At 41.2% G+C, this 20,089-nt stretch overlaps 1 protein-coding gene across 1 annotated transcript in view; it reads left to right on the top strand.

The window, feature by feature from the left end:
- Positions 1 to 3,842: 3,842 nt before the first annotated feature.
- Positions 3,843 to 20,089, top strand: part of GARS1 (glycyl-tRNA synthetase 1) — a 51,160-nt gene continuing 34,913 nt past the window's right edge. The window contains exons 1-3 of the mRNA XM_068972555.1: positions 3,843 to 4,077; positions 18,082 to 18,183; positions 19,064 to 19,166. Coding sequence (XP_068828656.1) covers positions 3,856 to 4,077; positions 18,082 to 18,183; positions 19,064 to 19,166 — 427 coding nt within the window. The 5' untranslated portion in view covers positions 3,843 to 3,855. The remainder of the gene's footprint in view (positions 4,078 to 18,081; positions 18,184 to 19,063; positions 19,167 to 20,089) is intronic.

Genomic DNA, 20,089 nt, shown 5'->3' with positions numbered 1-20,089 from the left:
CAGCTCAGTGCAACAGAATAGAGAGCACAGATATAAACTCACGTGCTGTAGTCAATGAATCCATGCCAAGGGAAGCAAGCACATACAACAGGGAAAAGACAATCTCTTCAGTAAGTGGTTTTGGGAAAAGTGGACAGCTACATGTATTAATAAAAGAATGAAATTAGAACATTCTCCCACACCCTATACAAACTTAAATTAAAATGTTTTGAAGACCTAAATGTAAGACCAGAAACCACAAAACTCCTAGAGGAAAATACAGGCAGAACACTCTGACACAATTCATTGTAATGTTTTTTGTTTTTGGATCTGTTTCCTAATAAAAGCAAAAATAAACAAATGTAAAATGTAAAAGCAAAAATAAACATAAGTAAACTTAAAAGCTATTGCATAACAAATGAAACCACTGACCAAAAAAAGGCAACTTACTGAATGGGAGAAAATATTTGCAAATGATATGACTGACAAAGGGTGCATATACAAAATATCTAAACAGCTCATACAAGTCAACATCAAAAAAGACAACTGATTAAAAAATGGGCAGAATAACTGAACAGAAGTTTTTTCAAAGAGGAAATGCAGATGGTCAGCAGGCACATGAAGAGATGCTCAACACTGCTAATCATCAGAGAAATGCAAATCAAAACCTATCCGTGAGATATCACCTCACACCTGTCAAAACGGCTATCATCAAAAAGAATACAAACAACAAATGCTGGCTAGGATGTGAAGGAAACAGAACCCTCACACATTGTTGGCAGGAATGTAAATTGATGCAGCCACTGTGAAAAACAGTATGGAGTTTTCCCAAAAAACTAAGACTAGAACTACAATATCATTCCACTCCTGCATATATACTTGAAGAAAAACCAGAAAGACAAACTTGAAAAAAATACCTGCACCCCAATGTTCACTGAAGCATTATCTACAATTGCCAAAATACTGAAGCAACCCAAGTGTCCATCAACAGATGAATGGATAAAAAGAAGATGTGGTACATTGGAATACTACTCAGCCATAAAAAGGAATGAAACTTTGCATTTGCAGCAACATGGATGGACTTGGAGGATATTATGCTAAGTGAAATAAGTCAAAGAGAAATACTGTATGATACCACTTATATGTGGTATCTAAAAAATAAAACAAACTAGTGACTATAACAAAAAAGAAACAGGCTCATGTACGGATGTAAGAGTTGGACCATAAAGAAAGCTCAGTGCCAAAGAACTGATGCTTCTGAAATGTAGTGCTGGAGGACTCTTGAGAGTCCCTTGGGTTGCAAGGAGATCAAACCAGTCAATCCTAAAGGAAATTGACACTGAATGTTCATTGCAAGGACTGATGGGCGAAAGCTGAAGCTCCAATACTTTGCCCACCTGATGCAAAAAGTTGACCGATTGGCAAAGACCCTGATGTTGGGAAAGATTGAAGGCAAAAGGAGAAGGGGGCAGCAGAGGATGAGATGGTTAGACAGCATCACCAAATCAATGAACATGAATCTGAACAAAGTCTGGGAGATAGTGAAGGACAGGGAAGCCACAATGAATTGGACAAGACTTGGTGAAGGAACAACAACAAATAAAATACAAACTGGTGGTTACCTGTAGGGAGAGAGAAGGATAAAGAGGCAACACAAGGGCAAGGGATTAAGAGGATGAACTATTATGTATAAAATAAGCTACAAGGATATGTTGTACAACACAGAGAATATAGCCAATATTTTATAAAAAGCTGTAAGCGGAGTGCTGTTGCTGTTGTTCAGTTGCTCAGTTGTGTCCGACTCTTTGCAACTCCATGGACTGCAGCATGCCAGGCTTCCCTGTCCTTCACTATTTCCTGGAGTTTGCTCAAACTCACATCCACTGAGGCAATGATGCCATCCAACCAGCTCACCCTCTCTCAGTCCCTTAAAAATTGTGAATCACTATCTTGTACACCTGAAACTTATACAGTATTGTATATCAACTATACTTCAATTAAAAATATAAAATTACCTATTAAAATAAAGCCAAATAAAAGTTATAATTAATAAATATCAAAGCTTGTACTAAATGAAGTCTCTTCTAGCAGGTGCCTAATATTTAAGTTTCACGTCAGGTTAACAAACTTAAATATATTCTCTGTGTACAAAACAGTCATACTACAAAGACTGTATAGCCCAGGGAACTATACTCAGTATACTGTAATAACCAGTAATAGAAAAGAATCTGAAAAAAAAATATGTATGAATGTATAACTGAATCACTTTGCTATACACTTGAAATGCAACATTGTAAATTATACTTCAATAAAAGTATATATTCTACCCCCCAAAATTAAATCTTGAAATAAAAGTTTTAAGAATACAAATTATTTAACATTCTGCACCCGCTCTGCTTATGCTAAGTTGTGCGTACTTCTCTAGAACCACAAACTGAAAGAGGAGGAGAAGTACTATGAAGTTTTCACAGTTCTGGGAAAGGTGACTTCAGTCTGTTGAGCCTGTGCACTCTTGTACACTCCTGGGCACGGGTCCTCTTTGCCCATGACCCCTTTCATTCCCTGGAAGACTTGATTTCCAGGCATCTTCCTCACCTCCTCCACTTTGGACTAAGGTGTGTACCGTTGGTTTCAGGAGATACTGTCAAAACTGTCCTCCAAAGTCTGTACCAATCCACATTTCCCTCAGCTGTGTGGGAGGGTCCCTGAGCATCTAGCATTTTCCATCATTTCCATTTTAGGCATTCTAGTGGGTGTGTGTAATGCTATTTCTAAAATTAACACATTCCTTATTTTTCTATTCTCTCTGCGGAAACAGAATCCAGCTTTTTCAGCCAACCTGCCCTTGCGGCAGGACGGAGAGAAGAAGCCACTTCCAGACGGTCCATCATCTGGGGCCTAACCCTGAGTCAGGTCAGCTGAGGCAGGGCCAAGCAGAGGGAAGCCGGGGCACTTGGATGCTCTCTCCACTCCCTGGCACTGTATCGCTTTCCAGTCTTTCTCATGTCTTTGCCTCTTGCCTTTCCTCATCTTTGCTGATTGAAATCTTGTTCGCCCAGCAAAGGATGGTCAGCACTGATTTTCTCCAAATAAGTCCATCATTCTCCCTTTCTTCAGCTTCTGTCTTGACATTGGGAAGGGCATGGATGGGTGAAGATGAACAGATCATTCACTTCTCTTTATCTGTTTCCTTATCTGAGGATCATCTGAGCTTGGGCAACACTAAGTCTAAGTCTCTATCTGTTTTGACGTCTACCCAGGTAGCTCAGTGGTAGAGAATCCGCCTGCCAATGCAGGAGACTTGGGTTCCATGCCTGGGTGGGGAAGATCTCCTGGAGGGGGAAATGGCAACGCACTCAAGTATTCTTGCCTGAATAATCCCATGGGCAGAGAAGCCTGGCGGGCTACAGTCCATGGGGTCGCAGAGTCGGACATGACCCTTTAAGAACCAGGGGGCGAAAGAACAGAAACAGAAGTGTGTACTCCCGTGGGTCGGCCAGAACGTCAGTGTCCCTGTACACGCCTGTGCTCTGAAGGTCCTCGTGAGTCTCAGTCCGCGTGTCTCGGACAGGGCTGAGTCCTTAAATGTCCACTAACGCACTGTGCAAATCTGTTCGCCCGGGGTCTACCTGGGGCCCCACAGCCCTCTTGTACGCCCGAGGCGGCTCAAGCCCTTTCGGGGCTCTGAATGATTCCGGGTCCTTCCGGGGTTTTGTGTCGAATCGGCCGGTGGCGACCCGGCGCCGCGTCGCGGGGTGGGGAGTGTGCGGCTGCGCGCGCCGCCGCGTTTACGCGGCGATTTCATCATGCTCCCGGCCCGGCCGCGCGCGCCGCTTCCGCCGCCGCCCGCTCCCGACCTCCCAGCGCTGCCGGCTCATGCCCTCTCTGCGTCCGGCGCTGCTTAGAGCTGCCCGCGCCGCTCTGCTGCAGTCGCTGGCAGCCGGTCTCCCGGCCCGGCCTCCCCTCCTGCCCTGCCGGCCCATCAGCAAGCCCGCCCGCGCCCCGACCTGGTTCCCCGCCGCCGCCTCCCGGAGCAGCATGGACGGCGCCGGGGCTGAGGAGGTGCTGGCACCTCTCAGACTAGCCGTGCGCCAGCAGGTACCGGCATTCTGCGCTTTGCACTCAGCCCCGGCTCTCCTCCCTCCTGGTCCCCTCCTTCTCATCTTCTCTCTCTCTTTTTCCCGGGCACCGGTCCACCTCATCGGTTACCCGTCTCTTTCATTCTCTGAAAGCCCTTGGTTTCCAGGCATCTTCCTCGCCTCTTTCACTTTGAACTCAAGTCCCCGCGTGCGCCGGCCACCTTCCCTCCCGTGGACCCCTCTCCTCCCCTCTCCTTGGGTGACTCCCGCGGATCCCTCGACATCCTGCGTCCCTTCTCTCGCCATCTGTTCTCCTTTCCCAGTCCTTGTTACTGCCTTGCCTCTTCCCTCTCCGATGACGCTGGGATCTGTAGCCCTTAGCTTCTCCACCCTGTTCTAGCTCAATAACCTCAATTTTAGATTTCCTGTCCCTGCTATGTTCTTTGTGCTTCCTGGGTGGCGAGATTCCTAATTCCTCCCTGGTCAGTTACGAGCCGAAGAAGCTGCGGGTTCTCTCTTCTTACCGCCTCTTTTTTTTAAATCTTCAAGATGCTTTAAATAGTGTTTCTTCCTTGACATCTTCATTCGGTGCTTAGTGAGCCGAATGGTCCGCTGAAAAAGTGAAATAGTTGAAACCTGGATAAGGGGAGGTTTTGAACTTCCTCCCTCTCTTCTAATAATGTGAGTTCATCATCCTTCGCTCCTGTCATTTTCTGGGTTCCGAAAAGACCACTTGAAACGAGTGAGCTTTCAGATCATAAACGTGGGAAGCTGTAAATGTTCCTGAGTTACTTGGTGAAGGCAGCCATCCTTCGTATGGAACATTTTGAAATTTGATTTTGTGGAAGGGAGGGAGGTTTCATGGAGTGGAGAGCTTGGTGGTTTAATCCAGGCCTCCTTTTCCTAGGGCACTGCATGGACATCAGAATTTAGAGAGGACAGGGTATTCTCACATCCAGTCAGGTAGAACCAGAGGCTCGGAATAGAACCCCAAGAGTAGATGACCTAGTAGGAAGCACCGAACGGGTTTCTCCAGCACCGGCGCCTGATGCAATAACTTGCCTTGGCTACGGAGGGTGGATCCCTCTCTCGGAAATAATTCATTGGGGAAGCGCTGCAGAAAATTCGGCAAATTCTTCCCCTTTATCTACTTCTCTCTAGTTTGAGCCTGATTGATTCTATCCTGTTTAATTTTGAAGTTTTACTGTGGGCTTAATTTATTCTTTTTTCTTGGTATCAGAGCTTTATGCATGCTTGTTCTCCATCTTCCTCCACACACCCTCCTTAAATAAAATTAAGTGTGATTCCTTTTGTCTTTTCTCTCTCAACTTTTTTTTCCCCCTCTTTCTTCATATCCTTCACTTCAGAAGGGAGAATACATCTAATTTGGAAAAACGCACACCCAAACCCCTCCCTCTGCCACGTTACCCTGGAACTGCAGTGCACATTATCCATCTGTAGTAAGACTTTGGAACTAGTTAACTGAAGTACACTTTGTTGGGGGAATAGCCTTCCCCTGTTATTACTGTCTTGTGTATTGTTTATGTTGGCTTGATTGCTAGATATTTGGTGCTTCAAGCTATTTTCCAAATATGTAAGTTAGTCTGTGTCAGTCAGTTTGTGTTTTCTTTTCCTAATTTTTCAGGACCACACATAAATCAGTTAACTACCTGGGACTTTGAATCGCACTGATTTCAGGGTCAACTGGAAGGGAATTTAAAGATCATCTGGTTAACCTTTTTTTTTGCTTTCGAAGAAAGGAGATGCAATTTCCACTGTGAAGTTTGTGCAGTTGAAGACATCCTTGGAGTGGGATTTGTAAGGTGCTTAGTAACGGGTTTCGTTAGTGGCACGTGTTTCAGATAGATGGCTAGTTCCTATAAATTTGCCAATCTGCTATGTCATGTGAATGCTGCTTTTTTTTACAGATTTCGTTTGTTGATTGGCTGAAATGTGTTTCACCATGGCACATTCTTAGTTGTTTCCTGAAGAATTTAGTTTTGGAGCTTGTAAAAGGGCCTCAGAGCACCTAGAAAACTGTTAATTGTTTGATGAAGGACACCCTAGGGCATTGAGCTAAAAAAAAAATTAGCATACAGTGGCCAGACTTCATTTTGCCAGATTTGTTGTTGTTTAGTTGTCAAGTCGTGTCATACTCTTTTGTGACCCTGTGAACTGTAGCCCACCACCAGGCTCCTCTGTCCATAGGATTTACCAGGCCAGAATACTGGAGTGGGTTGCCATTTCCTTCTCTAGGAGATCTTCCTGACCTAGGGATCAAACTCGGGTCTCCTGCATTGCAGGCGGACTCTTTACCACTGAGCCACCAGGGAAGCCCCAGTTTGCCAAATAAGGGCATTAAAAAAAAACAAAGCAGTGCAATCAAGAAACTACCATCTGGTTTCCCCTTTTATTTCATAAAAGAAAATCTATTTTAATACCTAAGAAAGGACAGGCCATAACTCGGAATAAAGAACAGTCTTTTATATTTGAAAAATGTTCTGATATATTGGCACCCCACTACCACAACCACCACCATGCTGATGAACATATCCTGGAGTGTCTTGTTTGGGAAGTGGCTCTAGGGCAGCGTTTCTCAAAGTATGGTCTGCAAACCCTTGGAGGTCTCCAGGGTCAAAACCATTTTCATGATAAAACTAAGATATTATTGGCATCTTCAACTCTGGACATTTGCACTGATGGTGCAAAACATGGTGAGTAAAACTGCTGGCCTGTTTTACTAATGGGCACATTAGAGCTCTTGCTTAATCCACAAAGGACAAATGATACATTTATGAAGTTTTTGTCAATAGTTGTAAAACATTTGGGAATCGGAAATTCGTTTATTAATCTTCACAAGAACTGTCCAGGTCCATAGGTAGAAAGTTAAACATCGTTTAAAGGTAATGTTTTTTTGTTTTTCTTGGCTGACTGAATATACACCATGATATGTATGAAGGATGAATGAAAAAGGTCTGTTGGAATGATTTCTTACCTGTAATTATTTCATTTTATAAACACAGACTTTTAGTTCTAATCTATGTCTTTATGGTAAGAATTTATATAGAAATTAAGCTTCTAGTTGATGTATCTTAAAGGTAATTTAGAAATATTGATATTTCACATTGATTTCATTCAACACACACACACACACACAGTAGTTAGTGGTGAAGAAAGGAGAGAAAATAATTAGAAATTAGGAATCCATAAGTACTTTCTTTCCATGTTTAGATCAACTGCACCTTTTGTTTTCAGAATTAGATCATTATAAATCATGGTTTTAATTATTCCATTATTCAGAATGAACTCGATTATTTTCTTTTTAAAAAAATTTTGTTTATTTTTTAATTGAAGGATAATTGCTTTACAGAATTTTGTTGTTTTCTGTCAAACCTCAACATGAATCAGCCATAAGTATACATATATCCCCTCCCTTTTGAATCTCCCTCCCATCTCCCGCCTCATCCCACCCCTGTAGGTCAAGTATTTTCTTGATTGACTGAGGTTTTTAGAGATGATTAACTCAGTGTAGGATTCCTGACTGTTCCATTGCTTCTGTTGATAGTGAGCCTCTCCTGGAATGTGTGTGTGCCTCATTCTATGCCTGAACTTTAAAAAACAGAAAAAAAATGATTCAGGAATATTAATTTTAAGTTCTTCTTACCTTTACCGAGTTGTGGCCTTGCTTGCCCAGTGTCCTTTGAAAAGCTCCAAAAGAAAACATGGGAGTGCCAGTACTTGACACACAAAGGTAGGTATTCAAAAGAACTGCTTGCTTCTTTTAGACATTCAAAAAGAACTGCTTGCCGCCCTCTTTTCAGAACACAGACTCTCATAGGTTCTTATCCCCATCAAAAAGGACTGTTAGTGAACCTTTAAGAGATAAGTGTTCTGACAGGTAGAGGAAGGGAAAAGAACCACTGAATGTGTAAACGCTAAGCCAGTAGATATTTACCAAGTATTAAGTGCTTGGGATTGTGCTAGGTTTAGGTTGTGATAGCAGGCAAGAAATATTTGAGTGCCAGCACTGACATTCTAGGGTTCCTGTCTTAAAAGAGCCTGCTGTATAATGGCAGGGACAAATAAAATGCATGTAAATAAATAAGCCAATCCATTGATGGGATGATTTCAAGTATTGTGTGTATAATAAAGAAGTTAATATTAGAAGGTGACTGAGGATGTTGCTTTAGCTAGAGGGGTCAAGATAATAAAAGTTGTTAGTATAATAACAGACCAGACCTATTTGTATGTAATAAGAGAATGAAAAGAAGAACCAACTCAGGGACTCTCAACCATATCAGACTCAGTGTCCCCTTTTATACCACATATTTTGAAATTCTTTACTTCCCTGTAATGAAATTCATGCCTCAGAAATACCATATTTCATAAGAAAAATATATGTACACATCGTGCTCTAAATGTAATACAAATAAAAAGTAATTTATAATAAATAATATGTATTTCAGTGCATAAGTTTGGGGGTATGACTCCACTGGAAGTTATACTGAAGTAAGCAGATGCTGCTGTTGCTACTGCTAAGAAGCTTCAGTTGTGTCCAACTCTGTGCAACCCCATAGACGGCAGCCCACCAGGCTCCCCCGTCCCTGGGATTCTCCAGGCAAGAACACTGGAGTGGATTGCCATTTCCTTCCCCAATGCATGAAAAGTGAAAAATGAAAGTGAAGTCGCTCAGTCGTGTTCAACTGTTAGCGACCCCATGGACTGCAGCCTACCAGGCTCCTCCGTCCATGGGATTTTCCAGGCAAGAGTACTGGAGTGGGGTGCCATTGCCTTCTCTGAAGCAGATGCTTATACCCCTATACAGATTTACTGTGAATGCAGTTGCTACTAATGCACATTGATAAAGATATATTGCATTGTTTACTCAGATAGGGCAGCAGCATAGCCGGCAGTCACATGTCTTCTTTGTGTTTTGTTCCAAACAATAGCAACTTTCTAAAATTCTGAACAAAGCAAGGTATAGTCTTCCTTTTTTATTTTTTTAGTTGAGGTGTAGTTTATTTGGGGGCTTCCCAGGTGGCACAGTGGTAAAGAATCAGCCCGCCAGTGCAGACGATGCAAGAGACACAGGTTTGATGCCTGGATTGGGAAGGTCCCCTGGAGGAGGGCATGGCAACCTGCTCCATTATTCTTGCCTGGAAAGTTCCATGGACACATGGCATAGTGGGCTACGGCCCATGGAGTCGCAAAGAGTACCACACAGCTGAGCAACTGAGCACTCACGCATAGTTGATTTTAGTCTTCCTTTAAATTACATTTTCCTGGGTGCATCCCTGGAAAATTCAATGTATGCTAAAACTGGGGAAATACTTCTCATTTATAAGCATAGTTAGATTCTTAGTTCAGATAATTTTAAACAGCTTTTTCGCCTCCTAACTGGGACGTTGTGAAATAGCATGAATTACAGGAGAGGGGGTTCTGTTCACTGAATGGGGGAAGTAGGCAGGAGCTCGGGAAAATATCCACAATGGGGAAAGGATGATGGTAGGCCCCTCAAAGGACTTGGGGCTTTAGAAGGAGAAAGGAGGAATCAGTTTGAAAGTACAGAGGGTGTTGAGGTCCTTTAATGGACCAGAACCTGGTGGTCCGGAGTCGAAGATAAGAAAGTAAGAGAGAGAGAAAGAGGCTGATATTCCTTGGTTTACACAGAAAACCAATAAAGTCCTTGATACAGGGCTTGCGTCGCTCATGAAGGCACCTGGCGCCCTCTCGAGGGGGTGAAGGCACAGTGCGCCTTCTCAAGAGGGTCTTAGAAGCCTGGGCAGGAGAATGAGCACGCCGGGTCCCTGTGCTCCAGAGAATTAGCCTGAAAGAGAGAGAGAGGAGGAAAGAAGGAAAGACATGGGGACCCAAGCTCTGATGGAGCAAAGGTATTTTATTCAACATTGTGTGGGTATTTATACTGTCTTACAAGGTAGCTATTTTCAGCAGAGATAAAATCGAAACTTAGAAGTTATCAAGGAAACATGAGGTCATCCATATGAAAGAGAGAGGGTTGTAAAGAATCACTTTAACCGTGTGGCTCGTAAAGCGGAAGGGGTTAGTAAATAGTTACTCGTCACCATATGGAAAAACTAAGGAAGGCAATGCATGCATTCCTAAGCCCCCGGGATAGTCTGCTACTCCACTTAATTCCTGAATATTCAGGAATTAATAAGGGACGGAGGATTCTTGACAGATGCAAAGCAGCACACAGGAAGCCTCCTGTTAAATGCTTCCTGACAATTCCCCCTATTTTATTATATTTGTGAAAAAGGTCCTGACCAATTGAGTTTGTTTAGTATTGCTGCTGCTGTTGCTAAGTCACTTCAGTCGTGTCCGACTCTGTGTGACCCCATAGACAGTAGCCCACCAGGCTCCCCCGTCCATGGGATTCTCAAGGCAAGAACACTGGAGTGGGTTGCCATTTCCTTCTCCAGTGCATGAAAGTGAAGAGTGAAAGTGAAGTCGCTCAGTCATGTCCGACTCTTAGCGACCCCATGGACTGCAGCCCACCAGGCTCCTCCGTCCATGGGACTTTCCAGGCAAGAGTACTGGAGTGGGGTGCCATTGCCTTCTCCGTTGTTTAGTATTAACCAACCTTATAGAAAGGCTATAATAAACAACAAATATAATTATCAAGACAGTCAACCAAAGTTACAGTTCCAGACCTGATGCTGTGGGTAATACTTTGAAACCATCTTCGTGGGTCTAGCCCAGATAATTGATCGGCTAGTTGTTCAGCTAAAGTTTCCAAATTAGTGGAGGAGGGGAGACGTTTAGAAAAAGTTTCAAAGATTTCCTTTTGCAGTGATTGTACATTCAGAGAGGCATTATCATGTATGTTTTGTAAATGAAATTTGATTTTTTCTCAGTTGTAGGCACTGTGATTAAAATGAACAGGAGTAACACAAAATTGAAGTAATCTGGAAGCAAGTCCAGCCACAGGACCTTCTTCCCAGGGTCGTTGGAGATTTACTGGTAACCACTAATTAGGTCGAGATTGAAGAATCAAAAGGGAACCATTTCTTAAAGAGATAGAGGAGTTAAGACAAGTATATAGTTTGCAATTAATATAAGTTACAGAACTAAAGTCTTATTGTAAATTTCCTGTGGCTATAACAAAAGGAAGTGGGACACAGGCCTGTATATAATATGACTGATTATAGAGAGAGAAATAGTTACTATGACCACGACTGGTCCCTATGAAATGTGCAGTCCAAGTTCCAAGTTCTTCGGTGCTCACAGCAAGTTTCCAAATGTCCCATTGTTCAGGCCCACTGTGTTTATCGAGGATGAGGTGGGGCTGATCCACCATCAGGACACCCAAGAAGTCCTTTGTCGTAATGCTCCATCGTAGTATCGGTGACCTTCCATGTCACTTGTGTAACAGTCATACACCATGCTGTTAACCTCTTCTGAGCAGTTAGATAACCACATACCATGGGGTCAACAATTGTATGACTAGCCACAAACATTAATTTTCCTGATTTGGTTTGACGTCCCAATGAACAGGAGTTTATGTAAAGTTCTTATGTGTAAACCCTTTGCATAATGTTCTTTGTTCTTTCCCTGACTCTTTCCCTAAAGTCTCGGTAGTATAGACATGGTTCACAGACAAAGAAAGGGCAGTAAATGATCCAAGCAACGTCTGAAAGTTTTCTTTTGGAGGCAGGACGAAAGCCCAAGTTTGTTGGCTGACATTTATGCATAATTTTCCTGGGCCCAGGTCACAGGGGAAGGACTTCGTAGCTTAAAGAAATGTTAATTAGTTTTCCCTCCTCCCCAAGGTGTGAGGGCCCTTTCACGTTCCAGGGAGGAGGCATAAGGGTGGAGTCATTGACAGGATCGGTCTTCTCCGTCCATTTTATGACCTGCAATAAAGGGGGGTTGAGTAAGTAAGCCCAGTTAAGTCTGATTAGTTAATCTGGTTCGAGCAGGGGAGGCACAGGTCAGGAGACTGAGAATTCTCAGGAGAACGTAGTCAGGACTCAGGGGCATTCTCTGTTGAGAAACCAGATTTTTAGCTTGATTAGTAAGGGTTTTATTTGTCCCCAAGTGGGGAGATCATAAGGGTGGTGCCACCGAGGGCGGTACTTCCTAGAGATCTTCAGAGCCACCATGGCCCATATTGGAATTTCTTCCTCCTGGGGTTGTCCCGTCTCCATTTTGAAGGCCGGGGTCCCCCTTGGGTCGAATCTTCCAAAGAGGAAGCCATGTGAGTTTGTTAGATCCATCTGGGGAAATACAAGCATACCCCTTTCCCTGTAAGATTAATTTCCCAGATTTCCATTGTTTCGTTAACCCGTCTTGGTACCAGATGGACAGAGGAAGAGAAGTGTTCTTCAATTCCTTGAAATGCTTTTCTGCCCTCATTAAAATGTCTCCCTGTGATAAGTTTAAAAAATTTAAAACAAAGCTGTATTAACAATAGTTACAGGTTTAGAAAATATCTTATGTTGGAATCTAGTAAAGTCTGCTTTAGATAAGAAAGACAGTGGTGTTCCTGTGTATTCCCCCTTTTTAATTTTTTTATTTGTAACTTTAGTGTGTGATGTGCTCTTTCGACTATGCCTTGTGCCTGTGGATTATAATGAATACCTGTAATATGTTTGATAGAAAAAGATTGTAAAAATTGTTTAAAGTGTCTAGAAATATAGGCAGGGCCATTGTCTGTTTTTATAGAACTAGGAGTTCCCATTACAGCAAAACAAGTTAATAAGTGAGTTATAACGTGTTTTGTAGCCTCACTGCGACGAGGTGTGGCCCAAATAGAAGGAAAATTAGTGTCGATACAGACATGCAAGAAAGAAGATGGAGAAAGTTCAGGGCAATGAGTTGCATCCATCTGCCATAGTTCATTAGGTTGCAAACCGCGAGGATTAATACCTTGTGCGACGGGTTGAGTTGAAGATGTAGGGGTCTACAAGTAGAGCGATTACTAATAATTTCTTTAGCCTGGCGGTATGGGATTTCCCATAGCTGGTGTAGGGAGCCAGCATTGTTACGCAACAGAGCATGCTGTTCTTCTGGAGTACCAAAGGAAACCAGTTTACCACCTTGCTCATTACTATAAGTCATGGGACCGGGAAGGAAAGAATGTGCTCGAGTATGTGTGATATAAATGGGAGAATTGCAGTTTCTAACAACAGCTTGTAGTTCAAAAAAGAGTTGTTGAATAATAGGTTGATTGGAGTTTATGGTGGAGGTTTCTATGTTTTTTAATACAAAAACTGAATATATAGAGTCAGAGACTATATTAATGGGGTAGGGATGTAGGCAAATAACTTGAATAAGAGCGTATAATTTATTTTGTTGAACAGAATGAAATTTAGTATAAAAGACTTTATATTCCTTAAGAGACCAGAACGAAGCTTTGGCGTTTTTAGTCCCATCTATATAAAAAACCTTAGCCTGTGGTATAGGCTGTGAGCTGATAATGTGAGAAATAATAAATTCAGTATTTTTGAAGAAATTCCACAGCTTACCAGAAGGATAATGAAATGAAATTTCTCCAAAATATTCCAGAAAAGCTATTTGGAAATCGGTAGAAGTTTTTAATGTGTTCTCAAATTGAGATTTATTGATAGATATTACAATTTTATGAGGATCAGAGCCAATTAGAGTTTTAGTCCTATTTCTTCCATTGATAATGATTAGAGCAATTGAATTAAGGTAGGGTGTACGTGACTTTATTCCCCTAAAATGGGTATAGATCCTTTCTACTGGGTGTTCTTGTTGGGCAAGAAGTCCTGTGGGAGAATGAGCAGAGGGGAGTACAAATAATTCTAGAGGTAAATCCAGTTTGATGCGAGTAAGAAATTGTTTTTGTAATTTATTTTGCACCAAATAGAGTTCCTTTCGTGCCTCTTGAGAAAGTGAACGAGGGCTATTTAAATCAGGATCTCCTTTTAAAGTATTAAATAGGTTATTCAGTTGATAATTAGCAATGTCTAAAGAAGGTCTAATCCAATTTATGTCACCTAAGAGCTTTTGAAAATCATTTAAGGTTAATCATTTATCAGTACGGATCTGAGTTAGTTGGGGAGTAATATGTTGTCTATTAAGAACAAACCCCAAGTAATGGTAAGGTGTAGAGGTTTGAATTTTTTCAGGGACAATGATTAATCCAGAGGTTTTTAAGCATAGTTGAGCTATATCAAACGTATGTTGAGTTTCTAAGATAGATGGAGCCGAAAACAATATATCATCCATATAGTGAATAACAAGAAAGTTAGGAAATTGCTTTCTCACAGGCTCAAGGGCGTTGGCTAGGTAGTACTGACACGTGGTGGGAGAATTCATCATCCCTGTGGCAGTACAGTCCATTGGTACCGTTTATGGGGTCCAGTATGATTAGGATAAGGGAGAGAAAGCAAATCTCTCTCTGTCTAAAGGCTGTAAAGGTATATTAAAAAAGCAATTGTAAATCAGCAATAATAATATGCCACTTTTGAATAGTAGTAGGTGATGGGATTCCTGGTTGTAATGCACCCATAGGTTTCATAGATGCATTAACTTTTTTAAGGTCTGTTAGGAGATTTGTTAGATTTTTTTTTTTAATAACAAAAATAGGAGAGTTCCAAGGAGAACAAGATTCCTCAGTGTGCTTTAATTCTAGTTGTGTATCTAAGTTCCTTAGCCGCCTGTAATTTCTCTTTGGTGACGGGCCACTGCTCTGTCCAAATAGGCTCATCATTCTTCCAAGTTATTTTAATAATTGTATTGTTTGTTAAGTGAGCAGTGGCCCCTAGGAAAAATGTGGAATGTATATCTGAGTTTGCCATCGCATAAGGAAGTCCCTTCCTATCAGGTTAAGGGGTGCATCTATCACATACGGTCTTAGTGTTGCAGACTGGCCTTCTGGTCTCTCACATGGATAAATTTGAGTACTCTGATAAACCTCTTATACTTTGGTTTGAGAAATCCCTGCAATTTGGCAAGAAATTTTTTGTACAGGCCACGATTTGGGCCATAAATGTTTGGAAATAATAGTACTATCAGACCCAGTGTCGAGGAGACCAGAAAATCTTTTACCAGTAATTTTGACATTTATAGTCGGTTGGGCAAATTCAGATACTAATGATGTCCAAAAGGACTGTTTTTGATCTGTACTGCTGAATCCACCTGTCCGTACATCATTAGAGGAATTAATAGAAAAGTAAGGTAAAAGAAGTAATTGAGCAATTTTATCCCCCTTTTTAAATTGTCATAAAATCTGAGATGACATCATAATTTGAATTTCTCCTGGTTTAAGGAAAGCTGTTATGAAAGTTCGCCAATCATGGGGAGTAAAATCTCCAATAGAGGATGTTATAGAATTTAGAAGTGCTTTAGTAAAAGATGAATGTGGGCCATACATAGTTATAGCTTTTTTTATTTGTTGCATGTGAAAAAGGCTAATACCCTCATAATGAGGTATTATTTGCCCTTGAGCATCAGGATTTCTAAAAACTGGAAAGGCGGAGAAACCATCGGCTTCAGAGACCTGTGATTGTAAAGCCAGCAATTCAGAGAGCCTCTGTCGTGAAGGAGAGTGAGTAGGTCGATTATTGTTATTCAGAAAGGTGCTGTCAGTTTTAATGTCAAAAGATGTCCTAGGGGAGTCGTTGCCAGAATCATTAGGTTCTAGCAAAGGAGAGACTTTGGGATTAGTGCCTGCTGGCAGGGGAGGAGCGCTTGGAGCAACTGGGGCAGGGCTTGTAGGAAAATTCTGAAATATTTTATGTTGTTCTAATTCAAAACTACCTTCATCAGGGAACCAAGGGTTACATTCATCCACTGTCTGAAGGCAAGCCTCTATTCGCTGACGCGAAACTGAAAGTCCTTGAACTTTAAATAAGTGCTGAATTAAAGTAGAAAAGAGATGGGGCTTTCCAGCCATATTACCCATTTCTTAGTACTTACCAGTGTCAATAGGCCCTTGGGGTCAGTTTGTCCGAATTTGCCAAGTGCACCAGGCTCCTGTTTGGACGCCACTTGTTGAGGTCCTTTAATGGACCAGAACCTGGTGGTCCGGAGTCGACGATAAGAAAGTAAAAGAGAGAGAGAAAGAGGCTGATATTCCTTGGTTTACACAGAAAACCAATAAAGTCCTTGATACAGGGCTTATGTCGCTCACGAAGGCACCTGGCGCCCTCTCGAGGGGGTGAAGGCACAGTGTGCCTTCTCAAGAGGGTCTTAGAAGCCTGGGCAGGAGAATGAGCACACCGGGTTCCTGTGCTCCAGGGAATTAGCCTGAAAGAGAGAGAGAGGAGGAAAGAAAGAAAGACATGGGGACCCAAGCTCTGATGGAGCAAAGGTGTTTTATTCAACATTGTGTGGGTATTTATACTGTCTTACAAGGTAGCTATTTTCAGCAGAGATAAAATCGAAACTTAGAAGTTATCAAGGAAACATGAGGTCATCCATATGAAAGAGAGAGGGTTGTAAGGAATCACTTTAACCGTATGGTTCATGAAACGGAAGGGGTTAGTAAATAGTTACTCATCACCGTATGGAAAAACTAAGGAAGGCAATGCATGCATTCCTAAGCCCCCGGGATAGTCTGCTACTCCACTTAGTTCCTGAATATTCAGGAATTAATAAGGGACGGAGGATTCTTGACAGATGCAAAGCAGCACACAGGAAGCCTCCTGTTAAATGCTTCCTGACAGGAGGGGAATAAGGAGAACATGTATCCCATTTCCAGTCTCTTTTCTGTGTTTGATTATCTGTATTTTCAACTTTGTCTTTCTGTTCCATCCCATGGAATGAAAATTATCCAGGGGTAATTTCTTTTCTAAGTCACTAATTCTCTCTTCAGCTCTCTGATCTGCAGTTTAAACTGTCCAGTGAGTTTTTAATTTCAGTGATTTATTTCCTAATGTTCTATGTGTTTCTTTTTCAAGTCCCCTGATTGTTTTTGATAGTCTCTTATTCTTTACTCATGTTTTTGATTCCTCTTTTTATTTTACTTTAAACATCTTAAGCATTTAAAAAGTATGTTTGGTCATTCTAATACTTTTAAAGGATCTAATTTCATTATTTGTTGTTTTTTCCGAGTCTCATTCATGGTGTCTTTCTTCCTCATGGATTTTAAAATTTTGAGCTGAGTTCTTACTTTGGTAACCTTAAACTGAAAATCCTGAAAGGCCTGTGGAAGGTCTACTTTAGAGAGCAGTTGCTTCTGTTGGGCCCCCCAGGGCTCTATTAATCTGATACCTTTTAATTTCTCATCTTGAAATCTCCCAGACCATGTGGTAGCGTTGTGTTTGTTCTCTCAGATTACTTATTCTACCACGTTTACTGTAAGAAAAGCAATGTGCGGGTGGTAGGTTGTCGGAAGTGAATAAAGTAGTCTAAAGAAATTAGCAAGGAAAAAAATGCACCAGTAAAGGGCAGCGGAAGGTAAGTGACTGAGAACAAATGGGCAGAGAAGTAAGCAGAAAACTAAACCAGTCTCTTTTTTTTGTATGCAAGAAAAAAAGAGATTCAAGGAGATGGTAGTCTCATTGGTTCTTCTGAGTTCTCAGTGCTTATCTTGCTCTTTACTTTTTTCTTTTTTTTTTTTACTGTGCTGGATCTCTGTTGCAGGGAGCAGCCTTTCTCTAGCTGCAGAGTGCATACTGCCTAATTGTAGCATGTGGTCTTAGTTGCCCTGCGGCATGTGGGATCTTAGTTCTCCGACCAGGGATCAAACCCTCATCCCCCTGAATTGCAAGGCAGATTCTTACCCGGTAGATACCAGCAGGGTTTTTACTTTTTGATCAGTGCTTTTCTCCCCTCTGTACATCTCCTCCCCACAAAGAAAACAAACCAGTAATAATCACAGTGCAAGAGTAGTTATTTATGTACCTGTCTATATGTTTAGATTATACATGCTGAGAGCAGAGACCTACAGTATTCATGATGACCTTTCACATAATAAACCTTTGAATTTCCTCATTCTCACACAGATACTGTTTAAAAGACCTGCTGAAAAGCACATTTCTAACTTTACTTCTGAAACCAATCATGACTACAGATTCTCTTTGTTGGCTAGGGAGATCTCGTACGAAAACTCAAAGAAGATAAAGCACCCCAAGTAGATATAGACAAGGCTGTAGGTGAGCTCAAAGCCCGAAAGAGGATTCTGGAAGCAAAGGTGAGTCTTGGATCCTTGGAAAGAAACGTAAGTAGATATAGAATTGCTCATCTTTACTTAGTCTCTGTGGGTGGGAGAGACCTAGAAAAAAATCTAAAAGTTGCTCTATCTCTGTTTATCCAGAATGCCTTCTCCTCCTTCTGTACGTGGTGGACTCCTTTCTTTCAATGTGTAATTCAAAATGTCAGCTTTTCTACAAAACTTTTCCTCACCCTAACCTATTCCTTCTCCCACCAGACAAAAACCCTAGACTGGTTGTGTTCCTTTAATTTCCCTGGAAGGCAATTGTGTTCTTCTTGAGGAATTCTTTTATATTTACAAATAATGGTTATGCTGTTTTAAAATCTCTTCTTTTAAGGAAAAGTTTTATTCATCTGATACCTGCTCACAAACCTTTCATAGTATCTCACATCACTAAACTGAAATCGTTTGGAGTTTTTTCTTTTTTTGGCCAAGCTGCACAGCTTGTGGCATCTTAGTTCCCCAGCCAGGGGTTGAACTCAGCCCCAGCAGTGAAAGCGTCCAGTCCTAACCACTGGGAAGCCAGAGAATTCCTCATTTGGAGTTTTAAGTCACTATTTCACTACAGTGATCCTCTAAAAAATACTCTAAAATACTGCTTATTAGTATCGACATCTGGGTAAGCTTAGTTTTATAATCTTGGAAATAGTCATACATTTTCCTAAATAGTTAAATAAATGTATCTTTTCTGTAACTCAGAGGGAAAAACCCCCAAGGTTTCTATTGTTTTAAGGGTATGAAAATCTTGTCTGATAAATTTTATATTGAATTCTGAGGAATAAAGTAAATTTAGGTGTGTAAACTGAAATTCCCACTCACTCCTTCAATCACATATTTTCTCTTTAAAAATTTCTTACAGGAGCTAGCATTACAGCCCAAAGATGATGTTGTAGACAGAGCAAAAATGGAAGATACTCTGAAGAGGAGGTTTTTCTATGATCAAGCTTTTGCTATTTATGGAGGTAAGGGATTAATGAATGAAAAAATGTGTTGTTAGTGGCTTTAATATGGTTCCTAAATGAAAAGCACAACTTGCCAATTGATATCTCGTTGTATCAGGTCATGCAAAGCAGAGGATAGATACCTTACATTTATTTGTTTAGTCATTCATTTGGTATGATACCAGTTCTTATTTCCTTCTACCCTCCTTATTCCTGAAGATGGCTTTTTTTCCATTAGGACCTAGGGAATTGGAGGGGTAGGCAGATATTAAGTGTTTGATGTGTCCATGTACATATCAGACTCTTCTTAAAATCCCAGTGGAGACTTGGGAGTAGTAGAGGGCCATCTGTAGCACTGGCCAGCTGCACTGTGCTGTTCCCCACAGGGCAGTGATAAACCCTAGTTCCTATGTTACTCATTATGGCAACTGCCAGGTGAAAACATTCTTCTTAGCTATGCAGATAAATTTCTACATCCCTCTGAACACTACATGAATTTATATAGACAAATATAATTCACTGATATTTTCATAAGTAATGGAGATCATTGCAACAGTATTAAACTTTCAATACTTGCCACCGAAACTTGATTTGATTTTTAGTCCCAGCAGATCTCTAAATAAATGTTTTATTTCTTGAGGTTTAAATAGTGGCTCAAATACCAAGAATAAATTGGAGAATGGGGTATTGGGCATCATTGTTAGTCCACTGATGCAGCAAGTTATTTTCTCATTTCTATGGCAGAAAACTATAATCTGCTTTTTCATTTTGTTTCTTGCATAAGGAGGAACTTCTTTTTGTTTTTAGGTTTTTCTAATCCTACTTGAAATTTCACCCTTCACATACAGAAATAGTAAATAGAATAAGACGTTTTCAGTTTAAACATCTGTCGGCTAGTTGGAAATAAGACTCTTTAGTATTGGGGGATTTGAAATGTTGGCTTG

This window comes from Capricornis sumatraensis, chromosome 5, assembly GCF_032405125.1.
Source record: "Capricornis sumatraensis isolate serow.1 chromosome 5, serow.2, whole genome shotgun sequence".
Classification (NCBI taxonomy): domain Eukaryota; kingdom Metazoa; phylum Chordata; class Mammalia; order Artiodactyla; family Bovidae; genus Capricornis; species Capricornis sumatraensis.
Note: the sequence above shows the minus strand (reverse complement) of the source record. Positions and strands in the feature narration are given on the sequence as shown.